This window comes from Neoarius graeffei, chromosome 11 (assembly GCF_027579695.1).
Source record: "Neoarius graeffei isolate fNeoGra1 chromosome 11, fNeoGra1.pri, whole genome shotgun sequence".
Classification (NCBI taxonomy): domain Eukaryota; kingdom Metazoa; phylum Chordata; class Actinopteri; order Siluriformes; family Ariidae; genus Neoarius; species Neoarius graeffei.
In genome coordinates this window covers 56,983,535-56,999,870 of record NC_083579.1, presented here as the reverse complement: position 1 = coordinate 56,999,870, position 16,336 = coordinate 56,983,535, and the positions used below count along the sequence as shown (strand labels likewise).

At 40.0% G+C, this 16,336-nt stretch overlaps 1 protein-coding gene across 5 annotated transcripts in view; it reads right to left on the bottom strand.

Moving 5' to 3' along the window:
- ralgapa2 (Ral GTPase activating protein catalytic subunit alpha 2) overlaps nucleotides 1-16,336 on the bottom strand; it is a 233,987-nt gene that overhangs the window by 78,474 nt on the left and 139,177 nt on the right. For all 5 annotated transcript variants that reach the window (XM_060934311.1, XM_060934314.1, XM_060934313.1 and 2 more), the window contains exons 17-24: nucleotides 12,507-12,629; nucleotides 12,297-12,391; nucleotides 12,111-12,201; nucleotides 11,638-11,832; nucleotides 4,156-4,293; nucleotides 2,701-2,894; nucleotides 2,457-2,555; nucleotides 2,096-2,251 (exon numbers count right to left, since the gene is read on the bottom strand). In XM_060934311.1, the coding sequence (XP_060790294.1) occupies nucleotides 2,096-2,251; nucleotides 2,457-2,555; nucleotides 2,701-2,894; nucleotides 4,156-4,293; nucleotides 11,638-11,832; nucleotides 12,111-12,201; nucleotides 12,297-12,391; nucleotides 12,507-12,629 (1,091 nt within the window). The remainder of the gene's footprint in view (nucleotides 1-2,095; nucleotides 2,252-2,456; nucleotides 2,556-2,700; nucleotides 2,895-4,155; nucleotides 4,294-11,637; nucleotides 11,833-12,110; nucleotides 12,202-12,296; nucleotides 12,392-12,506; nucleotides 12,630-16,336) is intronic.

The window sequence follows — 16,336 nt, the reverse complement described above, 5'->3', positions numbered from 1 at the left end:
ATTACTGCAGTTAATTCATGTCATGTCTGCACCCAAACCTCACCCTAACCTTCACCTCAGTAATGAAAAGGAAACTTTTTGGCTTTTATTTTTTTGTTTAAAAAACAAAAACAGCAGCAATTTCCTTGTGGGGACCATCCAAATGTCCCCACAAGGTCAAAATTGTCAGATTTTACAGTCCTTGTGGGGACATTTGGTCCTCTGTGTGCGTTTTCATATACTACTGGGGACCAAATGTCCCCACAAGGATAGTAAAATCTGACAATTTTGACCTTGTGGGGACATTTGGATGGTCCCCACAAGTAAGTAAATTGCCGCCATTTTGTTTAATAAAAAAAAAAAAAGAGAGCCAAAAAGTTTCCTTTTCATTACTGAGGTGAAGGTCAGGGTGAGGTTTGGGTGCAGGCACGACTTTAATTAACTGCAGTTGTAATTATGTCAACTGAAGGTCCTCACAAGGACAGTGAAACAGATGTGTGCGCGCGCACAATTTAAAAGTTCTCAATTTCTTCTCAAATGCTTATATGTTGTCACTATTAAAAGGGGGGAAAAACAATGTACTGTATAACGGAGATGACACGGCTTAATCCTAAGCTCTGTTTACTTTCTGTATGGAGTTTCTCATGTTCTCCTTTGAAGAGTAAATAAATGAATACATTCGTAAAAGAAGAATTGTTAACTTGTTACGGAGAATATAACAATAATAGCCTCAATGTGTTTATTATATCAGTCATATTATGTAATTATTACTGAGAGTTATTCACGTTTGCGTATTAAACATACGATGAAATAAGTTCACCATCTAGAATTTTTGGCTATGATTAAAATAGACATAGGCTCCAGCTTGCCTGCGACCCTGTCGAACAGGATAAAGCGGCTAGAGATGAGATGATCAAAATAAAATAATCATTGCACAGACTTCAGCTACATCTAGTGGTTACAGCTTGATAATGTAATTCCCTTAAAGGAACAGTCCACCATACTTCCATAATGAAATATGCTCTTATCTGAATTGAGACGAGCTGCTCCGTACCTGTCCGAGCTTTGCGCAACCTCCCAGTCAGTCAGACGCGCTGTCACTCCTGTTAGCAATGTAGCTAGGCTCAGTATGGCCAATGGTATTTTTTGGGGCTGTAGTTAGATGCGACCAAACTCTTCCGCGTTTTTCCTGTTTACATAGGTTTATATGACCAGTGATATGAAACAAGTTCAGTTACACAAATTGAAACGTGGCGATTTTCTATGCTATGGAAAGTCCGCACTATAATGACAGGCGTACTAACACCTTCTGCACGCTTCGGCAGCGCATTGATACGGAGCTCAGATATCAATGCGCTGCCGAAGCACGCAGAAGGTGTTAGTACGCCTGTCATTATAGTGCGGACTTTCCATAGCATAGAAAATCGCTACGTCTCAATTTGTGTAACTGAACTTGTTTCATATCACTGGTCATATAAACCTATGTAAACAGGAAAAACGCGGAAGAGTTTGGTCGCATCTAACTACAGCCCCAAAAAAATACCATTGGCCATACTGAGCCTAGCTACATTGCTAACAGGAGTGACAGCGCGTCTGACTGCGTCTGACTGACTGGGAGGTCGCGCAAAGCTCGGACAGGTACGGAGCAGCTCGTCTCAATTCAGATAAGAGCATACTTCATTATGGAAGTACGGTGGACTGTTCCTTTAATATGCTAATATTAGTTATGGTTTTCAAGAACATCTAAAACTAAAATCGAGACTTCACAATTTAGATGGCCAAGCGTGGATAAAGTTAAGGGTGCGGTGGACTGTCCGATTAAATCAAGAACACAGTGTCATCAAATAACTTTCTACACAAACAAGTCAAAAGCAACAGCATGTACAAAATGTCAGCGCCATCTAATGGTCACAGCATGAAGCATTCCTTTAAGAACTGCATCAGAGCCAACAGCAAAACATATGCCACGTACTCATGCTGTCTAATGTACTAATAATGAGGTACTGATGTCTAGTAAAGGTTATGAAATTCTCTTTGTGCTCCCACTCTGACAAAATAAAAGTCAAACAATGTGTGGAGCAAGAAACCATTAGCTCCCATGTGAACTGACAGATACCTGGTCATCACTGGTGAAGCCCTTGTGCATGACGTGATAGAGATGCACCAGGAAGTCGCTGTTGGGTGGCACATCCTGATGTTTAGTCATCATCTCACAGATCAGCCTATAAGCCTGCAGTTTCCCGCTCTTAAACTCTGCGGGCAGCATGGTGGCCTGGGGACACAGAGGGGGGAAAAAAAAGTGCAGAAAATCAATAAAAATGTGAAAGGAATGATTCATAACAAACAAGTGTGGACAAATCCACATAATAGGATAAGGATCAAGCTTACCGTTCTGTAGGTTACTCAATCAATATTCTAGTTCTATACCTAATTCAATCCTCACCTCACCACGTGTGCTTCAGAAATAAACGACTCACCTTGAAGAGCCAGGAAGCCAACATTCGAAGCGGAGGAATGAACAGGGTTTTGGGCAGAGCTGACTGGTTATCCACATTGATCCCCAGGTTATCTCTTATCTGAGAACATAAAAGGGAAGGAACGTACTGAGGGAATATCCTAGAACACATCAGTGGGAGATTTCTGGATTAAGATTCAAGTGCTTTAACGTCATTTGACATCATGACTTGGAAACCAGTTTTTCTGAATCGTCAGTGTCAATACCTTGGCCAACTTGTGCCAGAGCTCATACAGGTAGCTGAAGACCTTGGCATGGATTTGAGGGCACCGGATGTTGTTTACATCCCCCAGAATGCCTAGAATCCTCCTCCAGAGTACAAAGGCAGAATCAGCATGCCAGCCAGTCAAACAGCCACCGGCGATGATGCTGATGTCATCAGCCAGAAACTCGCTGCTGTCTGTACGCGAAACAGATCAGACAATGCAAGTCAAAGAACAGAACAATAACCGAGATTTTAGCAGCACTCCTCAGGAAAAATTTGCTACTCACAAAGTAAATAAAATGAAAGAATCTTTGAGAGTTTTACACTTAATACATTTCAACTCATATTTGCTGCTTTCCTGTGTAACTCTTATCATTTAAAGACAGTAGAGTCTTGAAAGCTGATACTTGCTCATAAATAAGAAAAAAAAAAAGTAATATGCCAATATTTTTCCAAGATTATCTTTGTCTACTACATCTGGATTTCATGTGGTTACCACTAATAACAAAAGACATTTTGCTGTACTCAAAAAAAAAAAAGAATAGAAAAACCCGTTTACCCAAGACTCTCTTACAATAAAAATGTCACATTTTTATTTTCTCCTATTGTTTTATGCAGTTGTTGAAGGGAATAAGTAAGGAAATACAAGTCAGGAATAAAACGATTGAGATAATCAACTATGGGGTGTAATATCTCAAAGTTGACCCCCCCCCCCCATAACAGTATATGGTTTATTCCTCTGATACCACAGCAATTTGCTCTACTTTTTTATTTATTAAGGATGACAACATAATACTTTTGCCATTTATAGTTACATTTAATCTCGTGGAATATGCACCAAACAAGTTAACTCCTGTTAACATTTACATGATTGAAGCTAAACAGCTAGCCTTTTTCTTTCACTTGGCGTGAAGACAAAAAAATAAAATGCAGCTTGTTACCAAGAACCTGAAAAAAGGCAATACCCTCTGAGCATTTTAAGGTACAACTTTACCTTTGTTTGTTACACTGGAAATATTGCAAAAAAGGTAAATAAAGGTCTTCTTGCAGAAAACCTCACCATATCAACAATTATCCTCTTTTTTTTTTTAAATCCATTTTTGTGGCTCATTCATCACACAAACCCCTATGTATGCAGTTTCTATAGAAACAATAACCTACTATAACAAGCTCATTAATATAAAACTGTGATTTGCCTTTGAGTTGGCATTACGGTCAAACTCGTACTGATAAAGAATATTAAAATTCAACACCTTCAGACCAATACGATTTAAGAGTTCAACAGTGCTGTGGTATAAATGTTACTGCAAAACACATTTTTGTCGAATGCTTTCTTGAATTCTTTGGTCAAAGTGTTCAGCCAAATTATACAATTCAGTTTGAAATTTTCAGATAAGATCATGGACACAGGAGGTTTGGAGGTCAGCGAAGATGGAGAGGAAAACTGGTTCAGTACCCAGATCATGAGGCATGTGCATGGCGTCCTCCAGGAGCTGAGAGCCGTCACTGTAGCCCTGGGGCAGGAGCAGGGTGGGAGAAACGGGGGGACATGGGGACAGATGGGCAGAGTGGAGCAAGTGGACACACTCAGAACCTACACACACAGTGGCGAAAGCACAAGGTGGAGAATCACACAGACACACACACACGATCAATCCACAGAACACAAACAGGAAACACATGTGGTGCTTTGATTGATCACAGGGCTGTAGATGATTCACCACCAGCAGCACTACCAAATGTAAGACTTAACATTTGATCATATAGTGCTTTGGATATCATCTGTAAAATGAACTTGTTAAAGACTACAGGGATTCACAGAGGAGGATGGATTAATGTTCAAATACAAAAGGACACAAATACACAAAACCACTAGGATACGGGATACCATAAAAAGCCATGTGAGACCCGTCATCATGCAGAGCAATGGATTCACATATTGAATAAGTATGGAGAAATACAGATAGCACACTTGCTTGCTGGGAAGTTGGATAGGGTTCAACAGATGAGGGGTCAAGAAGGACAAAGCTGAGAGGGGTTGGGAGTTCCATAAATTACATAAAGTAATCAAATGAGTAGGAGTAAGCGACGTCTCAATCATTAGCAAACAAACACTCGTGCGGTGTTTCAGTACCACTTGTTAAGATGAGACAAGCCTCTATGAGAGGCAGATCATGGTCTGCAGACTTTCACAATGTTTCCCATCCTTCAAGCTTTCTTACAATAGTGAATGTGAGAAAAGCAATATGTAAATTAAAAAAATAAATAAATTAGTACTGCAAGTAGTAGTAGGTGTAGTTATAGTACAACCCCGATTCCAAAAAAGTTGGGACAAAGTACAAATTGTAAATAAAAACGGAATGCAATAATTTACAAATCTCAAAAACTGATATTGTATTCACAATAGAACATAGACAACATATCAAATGTTGAAAGTGAGACATTTTGAAATTTCATGCCAAATATTGGCTCATTTGAAATTTCATGACAGCAACACATCTCAAAAGTTGGGACAGGGGCAATAAGAGGCTGGAAAAGTTAAAGGTACAAAAAAGGAACAGCTGGAGAACCAAATTGCAACTCATTAGGTCAATTGGCAATAGGTCATTAACATGACTGGGTATAAAAAGAGCATCTTGGAGTGGCAGCGGCTCTCAGAAGTAAAGATGGGAAGAGGATCACCAATCCCCCTAATTCTGCGCCGACAAATAGTGGAGCAATATCAGAAAGGAGTTCGACAGTGTAAAATTGCAAAGAGTTTGAACATATCATCATCTACAGTGCATAATACCATCAAAAGATTCAGAGAATCTGGAAGAATCTCTGTGTGTAAGGGTCAAGGCCGGAAAACCATACTGGGTGCCCGTGATCTTCGGGCCCTTAGACGGCACTGCATCACATACAGGCATGCTTCTGTATTGGAAATCACAAAATGGGCTCAGGAATATTTCCAGAGAACATTATCTGTGAACACAATTCACCGTGCCATCCGCCGTTGCCAGCTAAAACTCTATAGTTCAAAGAAGAAGCCGTATCTAAACATGATCCAGAAGCGCAGACGTCTTCTCTGGGCCAAGGCTCATTTAAAATGGACTGTGGCAAAGTGGAAAACTGTTCTGTGGTCAGACGAATCAAAATTTGAAGTTCTTTATGGAAATCAGGGACGCCGTGTCATTCGGACTAAAGAGGAGAAGGACGACCCAAGTTGTTATCGGCGCTCAGTTCAGAAGCCTGCATCTCTGATGGGATGGGGTTGCATTAGTGCGTGTGTCATGGGCAGCTTACACATCTGGAAAGACACCATCAATGCTGAAAGGTATATCCAGGTTCTAGAGCGACATATGCTCCCATCCAGACGGCGTCTCTTTCAGGGAAGACCTTGCATTTTCCAACATGACAATGCCAAACCACATACTGCATCAATTACAGCATCATGGCTGCGTAGAAGAAGGGTCCGGGTACTGAACTGGCCAGCCTGCAGTCCAGATCTTTCACCCATAGAAAACATTTGCCGCGGGGGCATCGTGGCTCAGGTGGTTAAGGCGCCATACCATGAATGCGGGCGACCCGGGTTCGATTCCGGCCCGAGGTCATTTCCCGATCCCTTCCCGTCTCTCTCCCGCTCATTTCCTGTCTCTACACTGTCCTATCCAATAAAGGTGCAAAAAGCCCAAAAAAATATCTTTAAAAAAAAAAAAAAAAAGAAAACATTTGCCGCATCATAAAACGGAAGATACGACAAAAAAGACCTAAAACAGTTGAGCAACTAGAATCCTACATTAGACAAGAATGGGTTAGCATTCCTATCCCTAAACTTGAGCAACTTGTCTCCTCAGTCCCCAGACGTTTACAGACTGTTGTAAAGAGAAAAGGGGATGTCTCACAGTGGTAAACATGGCCTTGTCCCAACTTTGAGATGTGTTGTTGTCATGAAATTTAAAATCACCTAATTTTTCTCTTTAAATGATACATTTTCTCAGTTTAAACATTTGATATGTCATCTATGTTCTATTCTGAATAAAATATGGAATTTTGAAACTTCCACATCATTGCATTCCGTTTTTATTTACAATTTGTACTTTGTCCCAACTTTTTTGGAATCGGGGTTGTAGTCGTAGTTACATTTAAACAATTATTTACGTCGCCTTTGGCGAACAGAATATCGGTGAATAATAAGCGAGACGAAGTCAGGGTTATTATTCACCAACATTCACTGAGCCTGAGGTGGATAATTGTTTTAGTATAAATACACACAGGTGATTAAAAAAATTAAATGATTTTTAAAAATCATTAAAATAAATCATTTATTTCAATAAAAAAAAATCATTTATTTCAATCTTTAAAAGCAGCATGCAAATGTAGCACGCACAGACTTGTTACTTATCTACACCGAGTCACATGAAATACTTTGTTTTGAAATAGATAAAATAGATCACAGTTACACCTTACCTTTGAATAGTTTTAACCCTTTCAGTGCCCTTGGACAAGTCACGTACGTCATGAAATCTTTTACCGCTGTGCCTTATGACGTACGCTACTCGTCAAACACCTCCTTTTATGTACCTCACATGGCACATTACTTTTACTTCACAGTGGCACATATGAATTACAGTCAATGCCTAGAACATTCTTCGGTCATAAGGCACAGCAGTAAAAGATTTCATGGCGTACGTGACTTGTCCAAGGGCATTGAAGGGGTTAAACCAAACTTTGTCGCATCTTTAGTGCCTTTAGGAGCAGCATTTTCTTTCATAATTTGTAATTCTTCCTCACTTACAGCGATGAAGCGATTGGCTGCTATTTTGCCGAGTCACTCGAGCCGATTATTGAGAAATAGTCCGAATTTCTCAACCAATCAGCGTGTGCAATTTTCTATAAATCACCTTTGTATTTATACTAAAATAATTATATGCATACTATTAATAATCATCATCCTCATCATCCAACAGTTAGTTCCAGTCTACTAATGTGACTAAGCAAGCACCATTCCAAGAGTTAAAAGTCTTGTCAAAAGTTAGTAACCAGGCTGCCTTAAAATTTTGAATTCATTGAAATTCATAGAGTAAGTTACACTACCGTTCAAAAGTTTGGGGTCACTTTGAAATGTCCTTATTTTTGAAAGAAAAGCACTGTTCTTTTCAATGAATATCACTTTAAACTAATCAGAAATCCACTCTATACATTGCTAATGTGGTAAATGACTATTCTAGCTGCAAATGTCTGGTTTTTGGTGCAATATCTCCATAGGTGTATAGAGGCCCATTTCCAGCAACTCTCACTCCAGTGTTCTAATGGTACAATGTGTTTGCTCATTGCCTCAGAAGGCTAATGGATGATTAGAAAACCCTTGTACAATCATGTTAGCACAGCTGAAAACAGTTGAGCTCTTAGAGAAGCTATAAAACTGACCTTCCTTTGAGCAGATTGAGTTTCTGGAGCATCACATTTGTGGGGTCGATTAAATGCTCAAAATGGCCAGAAAAACGTCTTGACTATATTTTCTATTCATTTTACAACTTATGGTGGTAAATAAAAAAGTGTGACTTTTCATGGAAAGCACAAAATTGTATGGGTGACCCCAAACTTTTGAACGGTAGTGTAAACTGATTGCCTCATTGCGCTTATGATGAGTTTTAATGAACTCAAAATTTTAAGGCAGCCTGGGTACTAACTTTTTAAAATTAAAACAAATCATCTTTACAGTGTGTAATGTACTGTTTGTATCACTCTGCTTGTCTGTGTTTGCCACAAAATTCCAATTCCTGCAACAGTTAGTTACTACACTTAATATGGGCTGTTAGTCAATCCGTGCATCGCATGGCAACATGCAACAATCTACCCAGTTGTGTCTTCTTTGAGAGCTATTTTCATAGTAGGAGCATCTGAAATACCAATAACTAAATTAATTTCTTCTTTATAAAAATGTTTTATAAAAGTAATATCATACTTGCAATCATGCTGTTGTACTGAGTATCAGCATAGTTGTGATTTGGACACAAGCACAAGTCTGTAGGACGAGCGCTGCAAGTAATCGCAGCCATGTTGATACTCAGGAAAAGAAAAAAAAAAAGCCACACCCCACGACAGATATTCAGTACCAACAAGACTCTTGCTTGTGTGATACTGCTTATTATTATTATACATACAGGACACTTTTTCCATGGAATAAAAACATGCATTCTATTCCCTTCTAACGGGTTCCATTTATTTGGTTCGACGGCATGCAATATTGTTAGCATATCGCACATCCCAATGAAGAATGAGCGTGCAATATGGTTTACGATATTACATGATATCAAGCCAACATAACGCTACACGTCAAAGCTAATGCGAATATCCAATGAGAACGTTTTCTACTGGGCATGTGCAGAACCATTTCTTTGTTCTCTGGGAAAGAGGAACAATGAGGCTAATTCAGTGCTAGGATTAGCTATGCTATAATTAAGCACAAAATAAATAAACTGAAACTAAAGACGCATTGAACACCTGAAAGGCTACCAAAACTTAATTAGTTATTCTTCATGCACATTTACAAGCAGTGGCAAACCGTTACTATTAGAACTGGAACTTGAACTCAGCCAAAGCTTAGCCAGACACATCAGGGCAAAGGATTTTGCAAGGGATCTGCAGCAGGGTGCCAGGTAGCGCCACTGTGTGTAGCTTTCGATGTTGATTTTAGAAATAACTAAGTAGATTACATAGGGAAAAATACTGTGGTGAGCGTGCATGGAAGAGGAGTCTGGAGACAGAAATTGTAATTTTTCGGTCGTTAGCCTGTGCTACTTGTTCTCAATAGCACTGGCTTGACTGCTTTATTAGCATTCGCTAACACCACTGATGAACGCTACACTGGCTGGAAGGTTACTTCACGGCTGTGCTGATGGTGCTGAATCGTGGTTAAGCTAGCGCTGGCCTTCGAGTAGGCCGAGGGCGATACATTTTTGGTCCCTCCTAATATAAACTAAAATCTGATTGGTTAATTCATCCATCACTTCCTACATAAGCATACACTGCCATGGCCTTCTGTCCCAGCAATGAAGTCCTAACCAATGAGTGAGCCAGCTCTAAACCCTTTTCTCTGCCTAGAGAAGAAGAAGAGAGGAGAAAAAAAAAAAAAAAAACTCACTGGATAACTTGATTTGGATGTTTTCAGGACAGTAAACCTTTCCATTTCTGAAGCAAATTTGATAGAAAATGAGGCCAAATTACAATTAGAAGAATAATTATGAGCCCTGTGATGATCTGGCGACTTGTCCAGGGTGTACCCCACCCCTCGTCCATAGTCAGCTGGGATAGGCTCCAGCTTGCCCATGACCCTGCACAGGATAAGTGGTTACGGATAATGGATGGATGGATAATTATAACGAAATCATGAAAGCAATTAAAGAATGAAATAAGTTCAATAAAAAATTTGAAATGATGATCTGTTTGGGCCTTCTCTGAAGGCCTAGAAGGCCCTTACGGTTCCCCTCTGTTTACAAGACAAAAAAAACCAAACAAAAAACAAACAAACAAACAAAAACAAAAAAAACATACCAATGGACATCAAAAAACTGGAAAAGAGAATGTGTAATAATAATAATAATATTATTATTATTTAGTGCTGTCAAAGTTAACGCGATAACGCGTTAACACGATCTCAATTTAACGCGATAAAAAAAATAGTGCCGTTAACGCAAATTCTAATTTGTCCCTGCGAGTCACCCGTAGTTCCTGTTGAGGCTTGTCGCGCGCTGCTTCAATAAGAGTACGTGTGAGTGATGGAGAAAGGTATAGATATATAAACATCCTCGCCGCCATATTGGATGGGGCAAAGCGGAGATTCTTCAGCCGTCTCTGGTATAGCGTCTAGACAGTAGCCGAGAATAAAGATGCCTCATTCATGTGCTGCGTTTAACTGTACCAACAGGTTTACCGTCCAAACGAGATCACATGGGATTACCTTTCACAGGTGAGACTGGAAAAATACTTTTCAATATTGTTCCTTCAGTCTTCAAGCTCATCTCCACCGGGTAGGTGTAGAGTTATAAGCAGTGAGAATTAGAGAATACAGTGCCACACTATGATGAACGTTTTTGAACGTATGATGAATGTTTTTATTTTTGTTATCTGTTTTTTTTTCTTCTTTTATGGCAAATACTTCTCTTCAAAAGAAACTAATGAAGAGTAAAATAAAACTTTTTTTATTTTCACAGTGATATGCACTTTATTTTTCATCCCTTGGTTTTCTCATCTAATATGGAAGTTATGGATGTCAGTGGCTGTGACAGGACGTGTTATGCTCTGCAATAAAAAAACAAAAACAAAAACAAAAACACATTGGTACAAAGCAAGCCCATTCACTTTATGCTGATAAGAGAATTACAATGGTTTTTCATGTGACAAAAATGTGTGATTAAATTGCGATTAATCGCGAGTTAACTATGACAGTCACGACATTAATTGCGATTAAATATTTTAATCGCTTGACAGCACTATTATTATTACTACCTCCGTCAAAGAGGTTATGTTTTCGGTAGCGTTGGTTTGTTTGTTGTTTTTTCTGTTAGCAACATTACGGAAAAAGTAATGAACGGATTGCTCTGAAATTTTTTCCAGAGGTGTAACTGGACACAAGTAACAATCCATTAAATTTTGGCGGTGATCCGGATCACCTTCTGGATCCCGGATTTTTTTAAAGGATTCTTGGCGGAGGTCTGCGCTCTCCGAGTGCTTTTCTAGTTATTATTATCTGGCTTTTTTTCGTGGTATATCAGATATATTCCATTCAGCTAGCCTGATGTTGAACTAGTCTTCGACTCATTCAATATCATGCTAGCTGAATGGAATATATTTTATATACCATAAAAAAAAAACCCAGCCAATATTACTTAAATAATCAACCAAGCTGCTGGTAGACTAAAGTCTCACCCCGTTTAGTAACTAGGAATTGCTGTACCTGCCAGTGCCTCACTCTGACTCAGTAAGAGACTCCTCTGGCTCTCTGTATCAGTGGTCATTCCCATGTTAACGCTCACAGTGACATCATTGGCAGAGGAACAGTCTTGCTCCTCCTCCACGGCCTGCCACGCCAGGAGATTTACATCAGCATCATTGAGGTAGGAGTTTGAGGTCTCGCTGCTCACACTCTCGCCTACAAAGAGTAAATAAGACAACAAAAATGTGTCCTGTATAGCACCAGCGCAGAAGGCACAATTACTCACCGCTTTCTATAAAGATTACTTTTTTCTTACAAAACTGTGGCCAAGATGTACATCAGATGAATCCTCCTCAAAGTAAAGTTACCAAATGTAAAGTTATAATTATTGAAGTCGCTGATGACACAGGACATTTATGATGATTTTTAGAAAACCCAGGGTTAGAGAAGAAATAATTTGCATGCTGAAGGGCATACTCTGGTAAGCAGCTTACTCTTTTCCCGGATCTTTGTCTTTGTATTTACAGACCCTGCATCTCCTGGGTAGTCAATATCTCCTGGACTGCTGCTCCGTCGAACCAAAATCTAAGTTGAACATGAAAGAAACGCACTTTTTTTTTCCAAAAGAGTTTATATAAAATGATTTACAGAGGTCTAATAATCATTAAAAAGGGACTGACCATGGGTGTTTCCTTCTTGCCTACAGAGCTGTTGTCACATATCCAGGATTTGCCATCAGAGTAGCTTGCATTTGGAGAATCCTCCCTGTTTTGACCTACAAATTCAACAAATGACATAAGGGCTATAATACAGCTCGTGTTATATAGAATGTAGGCCTATTCCTAGACAAGGCAATATCCCCAAAGTGAGGTGTGTGTGTGTACACATACCTGGGAAGGCGTCTGAGAGTTGTTGGGTAATATCTGAAGTGCTGCTGCTACGAGGGAGGAGACTGTCTCCCTCTCCCATCTCTCCTTCTCCTCCACATTCAGACAACTGACATTCTTCAACGTCTGAGGAGGAAAAACATCAGACAAAAGGTTCAGACACGTGGAGTAATAAAGACGCACACTAAAATAATTAATGCAAGTCTGTTGATATCATGGTATGTGAAACTAAAGGTTAGAAATGTAAGTATCGCCATCAGGCTGACACTGGTCCTAAACGTATTGAACAGGTGTTATATTGAATGACACAACACAGATATTAGAACAGAATACAGGACACAATTCTATGTTTTTAGAATCTAAAAACACACTGCCATCCCATCTCTGAAGTTTTGCATAACTTTGGGCATTTTCACACTTGCATTTTTTCCAGACTACTTGAAGTTGGAGCCTTGAGTAGTGCAACAGAAAAGTATTCACCCCATCATCCAGGTATCACAAGTCTGAATCCTGATGATGCCACGGCATTCCGTGGCCGGACGTCAGAGAGAGCAAAATTAGCCGTGCTCTCAGGGAGGGGCAGCATACTCACTCTCACCTATCAATCACAGCTACACGAGCCAATAAAAGGCTTCTGTGAGCTGATGCATGTGGCAGTGAGCAGAGAGCGCTTTCCTTTGAGTGTGTTACACTGCCCTCTGATGCTGCATGAGAAGCAGTTCAAAAATATGCATTGAGCTGCTGCTCATGCATCAGAAAAAACACAGGATAGCCTTCACCACCCGTTTGATAGCTGTTATCCTGATGAGTGGGAATTGCTCATGACTAAATCAGGGAGAAAATCGGGGAAAAACAAACCCGAGTGCAAATGTCATTCTGTTCTCACGTCATTGAGAGTAGAATGACATTTTCCATAACCTGCTGGTTCCATACTCTTAGCCTTCGGAACAAAAAACGACTGCAGAGCACAGTCAAGGTGTGCTCTAAAATGACTGGACTCCCTCTTAAGGCCAATTTATGCTGACAACCCAGTCCTCGCAGATGGCGTTGCAGATGGCGTCTGCGTAGCCCCCCCCCTTCGCAGACACTCTGCGCGCACCTCCCAAAAATTGTGACTACTGCAGAAGCCTCGCAGACAGCGTCGCAGACAAGAGGGCTCTGATTGGTCCACTCTACATCCGCTGTACACGCACTTCTGCTTCCCTACTTTCCCGGTTTGGTTTGTTTTCACGACCGCCATTTTTAAAAACACGAGCGAATATGGAGCAGCACGAAGAGCGGTTGATTGAGGAAGTACGTACATCTATACGACTCCAGTTCTAGTCATTATAAGTAACCGGAGGATAAACACTCCACTAACCACACCCACCAACTACTCCTAGCGATTTCGCGACTTCGCGCCCCCTTGCGTTGTGGCGGTGAATAACATTGCGCACACCTATTACTCCCCGCTCAACGATAAATTACAACTGTCTGCGAAAAGCTATGTGCAAAAGCCTTGTCGCAAGAGCACGCAGAGGCCCTTAGGTCACTCAACTCTGTGAGCAGCAGACAGTAAACTCAGTGGGCAGGATTCTTCAGGACCCTTTACGTCCTGTTCCCTGCATTTGAGTGGCTCCCCTCAGGACCCCGGCTCCGTTGCCCGTGCTGTCGAACACAGAGGAGAAGAGCGACCTTTGTCCCCAGAGCTATTCAGCTCCGTGCCATCCTTGTCCCTTTACTCACCCCACCTGCCCCTTCCCCACATGCACTCTAACCTGTCTGGTGCACTAACCACCCCCTCTATACACATTCCACTTTAAATATAGACTCTGCTGCTATTGGTCCTTCTACCACATAAGCAAATTGCACCACACTATTTTTGTATATACTGCTTTTTTAATTTTTTTAAAATCATATTTATACCTATTGTACCACTGTACAGTTATTTATTCACATACTGCCACCTTGCACAGTTATAATTTTTATGCTTGTTTTGCTTTTTACTTATGTGGTTAACTGTACTTCTCTGCGTGCCTTTTAAATTGCCCCTAGGGGACAAATAAAAAGGTGTTTTGAATTGAAACAGAGTGTACAAGGGTGGACGTACGAGACTGCGCAATCAAATCATTGTTAAGAAGGAATCTGTGAACGTCAGACTCCGGTATATGGACCAAGTGTGAAAACACCCTTTGCATCAAAAAAGCTTGTGGAGTTACCACATGATTGTCAGTGTCTGATTATCATTCAGTATTGGCCAATACACAGAGCTTATTTATTGGTACAGTATCAACAAAAATATAATAAAAATCCATTCTAAGAAGTTAAAAATATAAAATGGTAGAAAAATTAAATGGTCACGTTATATTTAGTAAGAAATAATTTACATGACATAAGGTTGCAACAAATGTAAGTTATATTACAAAAATCTGCTAGATTTGTTAGTACAGATTAGGGGGAGTTCAGGAAATCAAACTTTATTAGGTGCTGAAGAAAGGTGATGAGAAAGAAAGTAAAAGCATTGGAAAGAAAAACGGACTGAGACAGCGCAGTTACCTGAGAGTCTGTGAGAGCAATGAGAGTTGTGAGAGATACCAGGCAAGAAAGAGCTGACAGTGTGCAGCAGCATTGGCACACTCTTGGTGGCCGGCAAAGCTTCATACAGATGCACACAGTTGCTGATAGACTGGCTTCGCTTAGCTACTCACAGAAATGAGCACAGGAAGAGAAAGACAAACAGAGAAAAGCAAGAAAGAGGAAAAAAAAAAGGTCAACCGTATCCTACAGTGGGGGGAAAAGCGCATGCTGAGAGCTTCTTGTAGGAAGTGTTGAATGGACGGAAATACAATAATCTCAGTTCGGGGGGGACCAAATCAATATAACAATTTTATACATACATATATACATGATATTACACGGTTGCACGAAGATATGAAGTTCATCTCTGAGTGGTGAACACATTCAGGAATAAGTGAAAATATTTTCAACACGAGATGATCTTCATGCCACTGTGTAATCTATTTTAGATTATGTGGACACGTACACAAAAAATTTGCAAGTTAAACCAAAGAATTTATGTACCTATAAAAATGCACAATTCAAAATATGGTACCTTTTATTTACTGAAACAAGACTATTAAGCGATATTTATATGTCAGATGCACAGAAACCAGGGCTTTGAACCGGTTCAAGGAACGAAAACGAAAACCGGGAACTTTTTCTATTTCACATGGAACAGAAACGAAACCAGAAACTTTATTATTTTTTATGTTCCGGAACAGAAACGCTTATTAAAAATAATGGTAACCGGTTAATACCGGTTTTTATTTCGTTCCTCAAAGTTTCCGTAGCCTACAAATAAAAAAGTCATTCTTCTCCTGCGCAAGTTTCTATGACCCACTGGGGTTCACTTCCTGTGTGACGTTCGCTGACTGAATGGAGAGAGCGGGAGGGTGGACTACTATCACATCTCCACATCTTAAATAAGAGGTAAATATTGCAGTCTATTGTTATTCAAAAACGTCAATTTGTCCACATTAATGAGAGGCTCGCGAACATTAAATGACGTTAACCTCTGTTAGCCTATCAATGCATAGGGCCTGACTAGCCTTTGGTAACACACTAAACGAATTATCTTTCATTTTTGGCACTTTTTCTGTTTGTGTAGATGGGAAGACATACTGAGAATCCAAATCGCCAACATTTGAAATAATAATTGTTTTGTAGAGATGCACCGATACCACATTTGTGAAAACCGATACGAGTATGAGTACTATCATTTCAGTACTTGCCGATACCGAGTACTACCGATACTGTTGATGTTATTAAAATATAATTTTTCAAAAATTGCAGCA